The sequence below is a fragment of the Manacus vitellinus genome, unplaced genomic scaffold, assembly GCF_001715985.3.
Source record: "Manacus vitellinus isolate BGI_N305 unplaced genomic scaffold, ASM171598v3 scaffold_12_pilon, whole genome shotgun sequence".
Taxonomy (NCBI): domain Eukaryota; kingdom Metazoa; phylum Chordata; class Aves; order Passeriformes; family Pipridae; genus Manacus; species Manacus vitellinus.
The window spans coordinates 16,653,009-16,664,073 of NW_021938949.1; the positions used below are offsets into that span (position 1 = coordinate 16,653,009).

At 45.6% G+C, this 11,065-nt stretch overlaps 1 protein-coding gene across 1 annotated transcript in view; it reads left to right on the forward strand.

The window, feature by feature from the left end:
- Positions 1-10,337, forward strand: part of GTF3C1 (general transcription factor IIIC subunit 1) — a 39,959-nt gene extending 29,622 nt beyond the window's left edge. The window contains exons 30-37 of the mRNA XM_029957856.1: positions 401-573; positions 1,102-1,386; positions 3,568-3,821; positions 5,182-5,468; positions 5,961-6,618; positions 8,103-8,142; positions 8,865-9,057; positions 9,941-10,337. Of these exons, the coding sequence (XP_029813716.1) occupies positions 401-573; positions 1,102-1,386; positions 3,568-3,821; positions 5,182-5,468; positions 5,961-6,618; positions 8,103-8,142; positions 8,865-9,057; positions 9,941-10,162 (2,112 nt within the window). The 3' untranslated portion in view covers positions 10,163-10,337. The remainder of the gene's footprint in view (positions 1-400; positions 574-1,101; positions 1,387-3,567; positions 3,822-5,181; positions 5,469-5,960; positions 6,619-8,102; positions 8,143-8,864; positions 9,058-9,940) is intronic.
- The last annotated feature ends 728 nt before the right edge of the window (positions 10,338-11,065 follow it).

The window sequence follows — 11,065 nt, forward strand, 5'->3', positions numbered from 1 at the left end:
AAAGGGAGTTTTAACTCTCAGCAGCAGGCAAGAGTGGAGGCAAGAGTGGAGCCTAGAAAGCCAAGCTCACAGAAGCCCGTGTTCCTGGTGAAATGAAGGGAGGAATCTACCAAAATGTGTTGCAGAGGGAGCATTTTTCACATCTATAATTCTAGCAGGAGCCTGATCCCATTTTGAATATCAAGTGTTCTGTAGTATTTAGTTAATTTAATTGGCATTTACCGTGGAAAGTCTGGAAGCCCATAAAAGGAACAGAACAGCAGTTAAGTGAATTTATATGTATCATTTACATCCTGGCTTGTAGGCTTCATATCCATTTAGTTAATGTGAACCTCAAGTAGGTTGAGTGTAACAGAGCTAAAACTGCCTTTTACACTGAGCAGGGGGGTGTTTTTTGCAGACATTCCGGCTGTACCAGGAGTACCAGGATGACATCCTGGTGAAGGCTTTCCTGGAGTGCCAGAAGAGGAGTTTGGTGAATCGCCGGCGGGTGAACCACACGCTGGGGCCCAAGAAGAACCGGGCCCTGCCCTTCGCCCCCATGTCCTACCAGCTGTCCCAGAGCTACTACAGGTGGGGGGCACTGCTGGGGTTGGAGCAGGGAAAGGGTCTGCCAGGCTGGGTATGGTCTGTGCTGGGCCTGGAGGTCAGAATACACATCCTGTGTCCAGGGCAAAGAGCCCGACCTTCCGCTGGGGCTGGAAGGGGAGGGTGACGCCGTGTGTGTTGGTCCTCGTTGGGTGTGAGGGAAGAGAGCCCAGTGTGCTGGGCAGGACTTCACAAAGACACATGGAGAGGAAATGAGATGCAGCAGCACAGTTCTAGGTGTGGTGGAAGGATTTCTTTAGCACTCTCGTGAAGCAGAAGATGACATCTTTGCTTTCTGTTACCTGACTTTTACACGGTGCATAAATACCTGCTGTTCTGGAACTAGTCCAAGGACTGTGAAAGCAGGTGTAGAAGGTACTTGGTCACCAGCTCTAACATGGAACTTCAGCTGTGTGGCTGCTCTGTGCTACCATGGGTCTAAAATTCATACTAAATTCATGCTCAGTAAGAAGAGCTTGTGGAAGATTTGTACTTCTTTGTGGTTTTGTGCAGGGTTTTCACGTGGCGCTTCCCCAGCAGCATCTGTACAGAGTCCTTCCAGTTCCTTGAGAAGCTCAAGGATGCTGAAAAATCAGACCAGCCAGATAACTTCTCATTTAAAGATCAGGAAAACACACCATCAGAGGGCATGGTGGCATTTCCCATGGATGGACCCGGTGGCCAGTGTGTGGCAATGCTTTCCCTGTTCTCCCTGGGACTTGTGACTGTGAATGTGAGAATCCCAGAGCAGATCATTGTGGTGGACAGCACCATGGTGGAAAATGAAGTGATAAAAAGGTAAATGCTGTTGTTTCTGTTAGTAAACACAGTTTGGGGATAACTTGAATGAAATTGGATAGGCATTAGCATTTCCTGCACTGCACTGGGGCATGTTTTACTGTGATACTGTTTCAATTGTTATTTCTGAGGGAGCATTCTGAAGATTTAATGGCACTTCACTTAGTGCCTGTCATTATAGCCCTGGACTGCATTTGTCTTCACATGTGACATTTAAATTGCCCAGCACTTCAGTGCCATCAGAGCTGATGTGGAAAGGGGAGCACTGGGTGCTGCACGAGCATTTTCAACATCATCCCTTGTCATTTCAAAGGCTGAGAAGGGTTATAACAAGGTTTCAGCTTTACCAGTGAAACCTCTCACCACAATATTGCTTTTGTGTATTGTCTCCTCTTTGATTTAATTTTTCTGTAAGCCTGCAGTAATGGCACACCACTGAAACTGAAACTCTCCCCAGGCAGCCTGATCCTGTGAGCCCTTACCCTCACAGTCAATATGTGTTTCATCCTTTCAATCATTATGTGTTTTCTTAAGAGTGCAACTAAAATCTCTTGCTTTAACCTGCTGCTTCCTGTTGTATATATACATGGAAAATACTTTGTTCTCTTTAGAGCAGCTTAATACCCATTTGAAGATTGTTATTGCAGTCTTTTTTTCCCATAACATTCTGTTCTTTAAAATAAGCAGCCTCAGTTCCTTTACTTGTGTTTTTGGTACATTATTAAGTTTTTATTAAGTTTTCCAGATCTCTGTCTTTCTCATTATTTTCTTCTGCACTGAACTGTGATGTCAGAAAAGAAATGCCATGCTCTTGCTGGCAGGTCTGTGCCAATTCCATCATGTCAGATAGGTGAAACTCCTGCTAATGCATCCCAGGATGCTGAATGGCCATGGACTTGCCAAAAAAAAAAAACCAGCCAAACCTCCCCAGTGCAGTGGGGAGCTTATGATTCTTGTGAGTCACTCTACCAAGCTTCTTTTCCTTTACCTGCTTAATTGTTTCCTCTTAGTGTGGAGGCACAAATGCACAGTACTATTATATAAATAACAGCCATTTGTCATAGGAAATTGCTCCCTGCTCTTTTCCAGGCTGTTTCTCCAGTTTGCTGGAGATGTTCTGAATGCAAATCCCATCTTCTCATGGACTTGCAGTGTCTCCAGTTGGGTGATCCTGTGCAAACTGAATAAGGTCTTTGACCACCCAGGTCATTTGCAAAAATACACTGAGCCCTGGACTGACCCCTTTACTCACTATTTTTCCTAAATGATGTGTTCCCTGCTGGTTTAAAATATTTTTTAAAAGAAGGTCTGACTCATCTTAGAAAAGGTTGTAAGGAACCTTTGGGTGTCTCCTGCTTAGAACAGAGGCAACTTCAGAGTTACATCAGGTTGTTCAGAGCCTTCAACTTTAACCATTGTGGCTCTTGTCTTGTCCTGGAAAGAAATAATGTTGGTTTGACTAAGTTTACTTCTGGGAAATTTATCCTGGCTGCTACTAGTATTCTTTTTTTACTCTGAGGCTGTCTGCAGTTTGGTTTTTGGTGGAGGTTTTTTTATTTTTTTTTAAGTAACTGAAGTCTTTGGCCTGTAATTCTTTCTCCTCCTTTTCCTCCTTAAAAATAAACACTGTCTGCCCAACACTGCAGCATCCTCATGGTCTCAGTGTCCAACAGATGCTCCCTCATGATGAAGTGTCTGCTGAACCACAGAGGTTCTGCTGACCCAAACTGCAGAAAGCCTCCAAGTAAAAAAAGAGCAGTGGTTGCAGCCAGGATAAATTTCCCAGAAATAAACTTGGTCAAACCAACACTGTTTCTTTCTTTCCAGGACAAGACAAGAGCCACAGTGGTTAAAGCTGAAGGCTCTGACCAACCTGTTACAACTCTGATATTGCCCTTGTTTTAATCAAGAGGTTCAGCACTCTAAGCTGAGATATTTTGGGTTCATTTCAATATAATTGCAAAATATGGAAGAGTTTCCTCTTCCAGGGACTTCTAGTGTATTTTCTTTTCTGTAGTTGCTCGTTCTCAGTGCTTTAAATCAGCCTGCTGTGGACATGCTGTCCGTGACTAAAGACTGGAGAGCAGAATCACTGTGTTCTTGCTCTGCTCAGTACACTGAGTCACTATTACAGAAAAAAAAAAGCCAACAAACAAATAAAACCCCCTGTGTTTGCTGTAGTTTGGGCAAAGAAGGGCTGGAGGAGGATGATGAGGAGGATGATGACCTGGATGACAGCGCTGGAGGCAAGCGGAGGATAGAAGTGAAAGCTCGTCAAGCTTCTCACACCAATTACCTGCTAATGAGAGGCTACTACGCCCCTGGCATTGTGAGCATGAGAAACCTGAGCCCCAGTGACAACATCGTGGTCAACTCCTGCCAGGTGAAGGTCAGGCTGAGGTGTTCCCCTGTCCCAGGGAGACTCAGCTCTCCAGGTTAGTTCCTGTTTGTCCCATCGTGCACAGAGGTTCCTCCCCTGCTGAGGAACTGATTTAAACAAAGCCCCTTCATAGGAACATTCTGTTTTCATCACACATGCAGTCTGTGATGCTTTCTCTCCTGATTTAAGCAGATGGGCAGCTTAAAGGCACCTCTTGTTGGTAACAAGTCCTTGCCTGTATTTCATGTTGTGTTAAACTGTTAATGCAAAGAAGTCTGTCCTCTGCTCTGTCACCCCTTCTCCAGGAGGTTTTTCACTCCCTTCTGCAACTTGAAATACCATATTATGTCACACCCAGGCTTTCTCTTCTGTAAATACAAAACATTTCAGAGCTCCTTGAAAGGAAATTCTCATTTACTTGTCTCATGCAAGTGCCTGAAATAGTGGTGTCCAATATCCGGCCTCTTACCTCAGTAATTTAAACATTTTTATAATATTTAGAGCTTGAATGTTTGCAGTTCATCAGCACTGCCCCTTCTTAAAGAGCATCTTGCTTTCAGCTGTAATGCAAATCTATCCAGAACCTTCAGCTTTTCAGCTGAGGGGTCTGGTGCTGTCCCTGTCCTGTTGCTATTGCTGTTGTGGCAGAAGTAAAATAGAAATCCTTCCTCATCTCTCAGCTGCCACTCATGCCCTCCAGGTCTGCTGAGCTGCCTGCTCATTACAGCTGATCTCATTGCTCCTTGGCTGGCAGGGAAGTGCAGCTGCCATGAGTGTCCCACGAGGCACAGTGTGGAGCAGCCTGTGGATCAAAGGGAGGGGAGCAGGAGGAGCAGTGCCAGAGCTACCCCCTCATCATCAGGGACTGGGAGAAGGGGTTATGTGGGTTCAGCTTCTGAATACTCTGTACAGGGAGGGCAGTTCTGGGCAGTGATGGACCTGTCACCAAACAAGGAGATGCTCTGTGAGACTAATTGTGCCAAGGCATTGTCAAGTGCTAGTTAAACCACATCTGGCCAACAGATCTGCCACAGATATTTTTATTAATAGCATTTCCTTTCCCCTAGAATTTTGCACTTGACCTTCTGTGATGATTCCCTCATTAACTTAGAGCTAAGCTGACCCAGTGTTAGAGAAAACACCAGTAAGTCTGCACTGCCTTCCAGCCATCCTTCACTTTGATAGGAGGATAAATCTTTGTAAACCCGCTTGATCTTCTTCTGCAGGTCTTTTCAGACACAGACATGTAAGGCAGAAAGAAAAAAGGAAACTGTGGAGCAATGAAGATGTAAAACAAAGCTCTGTTTTTAATTGGAGTACTCCAGAGCACCTCTGATCCCTTTGTCTTTCTGCAGTGTGTTGCACAGTAACAACGGCTTCACAGCTTATACTCCTGTGTTTTCTTTGCCCTGCAGTCCCTTCTCTGCTGGATAACATGGCTGTGGGAATCTCCTGCCTCCCTGAAAATTTCACCAGGCTCATAAAAATCCAGGAAGAAGATTATGAGGTTGCTAAGTTCCTCCAGGAGTGCACAGAGCGTTGTGGTTACAGCCCCGGAGATGCAGAGGCTGTTCTGGAGATCCGTGGGGCCATAGAGGCAACTTCCCACCTCGGGATTTGCAAAGCTGAGCTGAGCAAACGTTTCTGCAGCTATGAAGAGGTGGAAGCTACAAGAACCAGGAGCTTGGAGCAGTACATTCAGGTGGTTTTACAGCCAGCTGCTTTCCATACATTGATGTCTGTGTGTTTAGTATTCCCCTTGCACAGGACAACCTTCCAGGCTGTCAGAAGCAACTGTAAATTGAACAAAGCTGTTGATGTTGGGCAGGAGATCACATCCCCATACCTGATAACAATCTTGCCTCAAAGTCAGGAAGGCCAAAAATTAAAGCAGCACTTAATCAAAGGTAGGAATGAGCTGATTCAGAAACCTAAAGTGCCAGCATCCACCTTTGGAAGCAAAATACTCTTTCCCAGTTATATTTTTAACTTAATTCAAACTGGAGAAAAATGTCTTGTGCTGTAATCTCAGGGAAGTTTAAGGGGTAAAACATCTTTTCAGCTTTTTGCTCCTTCCTTGCTGCCAAAGATGGCAATTCCATAATACTTGGTTCAACCAACATTTTCCTGTGAAAGCTTCTGAGATAATTTGTTGTGGGTTTTTTTTGTTTGTTTGTTTGTTTGTTTTTTACAGGACCTTATTGAAATGCAGCAGGTTTTAGAAGTAGGAGGCCACAGTGTAAGACTGGTTGCAATAGTGTTTGCCAAGCCATGGCTGTTGCACTCAGTGTGTCTGAAGGACAGACCAGAAGATGCTGATCAGCAAGGGGCAGACAGTGCCCTCCCAGATGTGCCCCAGGAGTGCCCAGCAGAGCCAGGGAAGGGACAGGAGTGTCTGGGAGAGGAGGAGCAGCTGGGAAAAGACACAGAACCTGTCAGTGATGAAGAACCCCCGAGGAAGAGACGTAAGACTGAAAATGATGTCCTTGAGGAGGACAGTCAGCTCTGCCAGGGTTCACAGGGCAGCCTGGAGAGTGCAAAGGGAAGGGACTTGGATGCAGGTGCCACTGATCCTGTCACAGCAAAGGAAGCTGTAACTGGGGGTGGAGAAGCAGGTTCCCTGGGAGTGCAGGCAGAACACCCAGCTGAACTCCCAGGGCCTGCTCCAGAGGCTGTGGATGTGGACACTCACAAGGAACAAGATCAACCTTGTTCTGAGGACAAAGAATTTGAAGTGCAGAACGATGAGCTCAGCACTGAGCACAACAAAGAGATCCCCAAGCCTGAACAATCAGCCAGTGAGCAGGATGATGACCTTTCCTACTTGCAGGAGAACCCAGGAGTCTCCAAAGGTATGTGGAGCACTCTGCATCCAAGATGTAGAGGCTAGCTCACCAGCAGCTGATCCCAAATGGATAGTGCTATTTCATAAGCAAATCCTAGATTCTTTATGAAGCTATACCAGGGAGAGGTTGTCCTTTCTCACAGACAAATTGGTATAACACTAATTTCTGGAAGGTCTTGGAGGTTTCAAATACATCAGAGATTCCTTCAAAGAATCCTTCCTGTTCCTTTTGCTGAAACGGTCACAACTACTCCAAAAATACGTTTTCCTTAGAAACTTGTTTCCATGTGTTGCTCTTCTTCAAAAATGTGTTTGGATCTGAAGTTTTTCATGTCTGGCTTCAGTCCAAAGGCCAGACATCTCTAAGCCTGGAAAGCACAGCACTGCTGGTGTGCCTATAGCTGGAATGTCCATGGCTGAAAGTCCTGAAATCCTTAAACCAGGAAGCAGCACACGCCAGGGAGATTAACAGCCTCGTTTGTAACCCAATTGGACTCCATTTTCTTTTCCTTTTTACTGCCAGGTTTCTTTTCTAATAGCCAGTAGTTCTTGCCAAGCTTTACATTAAGTAGTTTGTGGGGGATTTTATTTTGGTTTTGTTTCTATGGGCTCTGATTTCAGGCTGAATCACTGCCTGACTGCTCGTGTGGGATCCTGCCAAGCTCTGCCAGTACCCACGTTCAGAGGCAGCTGTGAATCAGTGCAGGCTGATCCCTGACATCTTAGAGCTTGGAATTGTTTAACTGGAGCCTTCCTGCAGGAAATAGATACTGTCTAAACAGCAGAGACCTCAGCAGTTCTTAAATGAAACTACCAAAGTATTCTTCTGGATTTAACTTCCTTCACTTGTCTGTAGCACAGGAGAGGAAAAAGTAGTAGTTCTGTTATCAAACATAGAGTTCTTACTGTCCAGTGAAGGGTTTACATGTGCTTAAGGCAAAGCTGTTCCCCTCTGGGTATGGTAGGAATACCTCTGTTAAGTAATTGTCTAATTAAAGCCCATGACATAATGTAATGGGAGTAGCAGAGACAACCTTTGCTTTGAAACTGAGCCCTGCTGGAATCCTGAGTTTGCATTCTCATGTCTGCAGCTACTTGGGCTCCTGCTCAGCTCCCATGTGATTCCCAGGAATTTGGGTTAACCAGACCCACGGGGGAGCTCTCAGGCTGAGACCCTGCACAGCTCCCTGTGACACTCAGCTCTCTCAGCCCATGCAGTCACCTGGGTCCAGCCATGTCATCAGACTTGTAGGAATAAAGCTTCTTGCTGGGATTTGGGAAGGGAACCACAAAAGGTTGTGGCAGGAGGTGTGGGAGGAGGGTGCTGCAGGCAGGTCAGGGGCAGCTCAGAGCTCCCCACAACTGAGCATAGTTTGCTCTGGTGGTTTCCTAACAAGCTGTTGCACTTTACAGCTTGGCCACCTTTTACTCTTTTTTCCACTAGATAAGGAGTTGGAGTTAATTAGAAAATATGTGTCCTTTTCTTTCCAGGCAGCTCCATGACAGATGCCCCCCAGGCAGCCAGGGACCGGTGAGTAACAGGGCTTTCTGCAGAATAACTAAACACTTGGCACTCCCAAAATAATACTGGAAGCAGCTGATTTGGAAACCTTAGTTTTGTGCTCTGGTGGGCAGTGAGAATTGATGATGGAGAAACCCCAGGTCTTCCTCCCTTGTTCATGTTACTCACGCTCATATGTATGCTGGAAGAATTTCTCTGATACATGTTTTTACTCCAAAAGCAACTGGCTCCAAATATCAGAGGAAAAAAATGATTTTACTTCATAAATAAGTCCAGTGCCAGATAGCCTCAACTTTCAGGTGCCCAGGAAAGGCCTGGAGAAACTGCAATATGAGAAATGGGAATCTCCATGCGGGGTCTGTCTTTTGACTCCACAATGCTACTGAAAATGAGGATTTTCTTTCCTTTCACTATTAGAGATTGAAGCAGGTCTTGGATAACTTTTGGAGGATATTAGGGCCAATACCAAACAAAGCTTTCCTGGTCAGAGACTCAGGGTAACTGCTGGCTGTGTAATGGTGCTAGAAGTGGTGAACCCCTAGTGAAATCCTGCAGGTCTGGAGCTGTCTGGTGGATCAGCACCAGGCCCTGCTCAGAGCAGCCACAGGATTTACACCTGGGAGCAAACACTGCAGTGGCTGGAGTGAGAGTCTCTGTAATGCGGAAATTCTGATAGGAAATCTTAACTAGATGAACTCCTGACAGAGCTGAGCTTTAATTGTGTTCTGCAGGGCCTGTGAGGATGTCTGCTTCATTGGGAGGCCGTGGAGGATCGTGGATGGGAACCTGAACAAGCCTGTGTGCAAGGGGATGATGGAGGCTGTGCTCTATCACGTCATGACAAAGCCGGGCCTGACGGAGGCGGCGCTGCTGCAGCATTACAGTGGGGTGCTGCAGCCCGTGGCTGTGCTGGAGATCCTGCAGGTACCTGAGCCTCTCTGGGAGCTTTAATCCAGCTCAGCTTCCACACCAAGAGCCAGCAGATCCACTGCTGGGAGTCCCAGGAAAACAGGAATGTGAATGAACCACGAAAAACCACCTTCTCCCTTTGGTGTTAATCAACCGAAGCCAGAGCGAGTCAGTGTTCACAGTGAGGAAGGAGGGGAGCCTGATTTACCCATCCTTGGAGTTACCCTGTTACTGAGTTCAAAATTTGAGCTTGCTCCTGAAATGGGTGTACAGGGAGTTGAAATTTTAGGTGGTTACTGACAAGTGGGGGCTTCTCACTGTGAAATACTAAGTGGCTGTTTAATGCAGTGTTAATCACAGGATCACAGAATGGTTTGGGTTGGAAGGGACCTTAAAGATCATCTGGTTCCAACCCCCAACCACTGTAGATAATCCCAGTGTTCCTAATTTTTTTCCTTATGTACCTTCTAGGTGGGCAGTCTTTGAAGTAGGAACCAGACTGAGATGTGTCTGTGCTGTGTGTAAATGAGACCTTCTGTCCTGACACACCTGCCTGAAGGCCCACATCCTTAACTGTGAAACAGTACATGGCAAGAAAATTTTGAGTTTATCTTATGTATTTTTTTCCCATCATGAAGTTTGATTGCCACCACTGCTACTTTGGAAATTAAATCTTGACTTAAATTTTTTTTTCCTATAAGAATTCAAAATCTTAAGTGCAGCAGTGACACTGCAGCCCTTCCTGTAAGCAAGACTTCCCCTGAGGGGCTCAAGGGAAGCCACTTTTGGTATAAATTGCCCAGCATTTCTGAGAACACCATAGGTAGAGCAGCATTCAGGGCATTTTTTTTTTCCCCACTGCAACTGCCCGCACTAAAATATGTGAATTTTTCCACAGGGTCTGGAAACTCTGGGTTGCATCAGACGATTCTACCTGAAAAAGCCATCCCCAGTGTCACTCTTCTCTCAGCCAGTTGTGGAAGAACAACTCAGCAATCCCAAACTGAGTGAAACCCCAACGATCTACTACGAGCCCACGATAGACTGTACCCTCAGGCTGGGGAGAGTGTTCCCCTCTGAAGTGAACTGGAATAAGTGGGTGCAGATTATCCCTGTATAGGAGGTAAAGCTGAGTCATATCAAATTGGCTTGGCCTGTAGGAGGGAGCATTAATGCAGATGAAACACTGCAGTTTTTGCTCCATTATGTTTTTATTAAGTTATTTATCCTTTTTACTTCTGAATGTATTTAAACTGAGAATAAAGTTTGATGTTAAGACAGAAGTAATACGTGATCCTGCTTGAAGTATATTATCTTTTCACCAATAACTGCTTGCAGGGTGTATAGTTTGTGGTTCCTGATTTAACTTAGGGCGTTTCCACAGGTCACAGCAAAGGTCCCATTTTGGATTTTTCCTCTCTGTAACACAGAGAGCACAGTTTTGCACAGAGAAACTGTCAGGTTATAGATGAACACCTAGTAATTCTGGATATTACATCTTGAACGCTTTTAGAACCTTTCCAGTAAGGATTCCATTCTGTTCAAAGTAGTTGAAAGACTCAGGGTCTCTAAGAACAATGTAGTTCATTGCACTACCCAGTATGCAAACAGCTCATTGTGCTGCTAGACTCCCTAGCTCTGAACACTGAAGCTGTGTTTGCACATTCATAATTCTGCCTTTATAGGTGCTGAATTTTATTTCAACAGACAGTATTAAGTTTTACATTTCCTTTTGTTACGTCAAAATCCCTCTGCCATTTTTCGTATAGGATCAGTAAAAAAATCTGTAACACAAGAGAGGAAACGCTTCACCTTTGCTTTGCCTTCTGTGCCGCGGCACAGCAGCTGGCTCAGTGCTGGGGTTTCATCACCACCCTTCAGCTTATTTACCTTCAGGCCCGCCTGCATTTCCAGCTCTGGTTCCTTGGTGTGCAGGGCACGAGTCTCACGCTGTGCTTTCACTGTGGGAGCTGAGGGCCTGCCCGGGGCCGCCGCACAGGCAAAACACCCTCTCGGAGCCTGC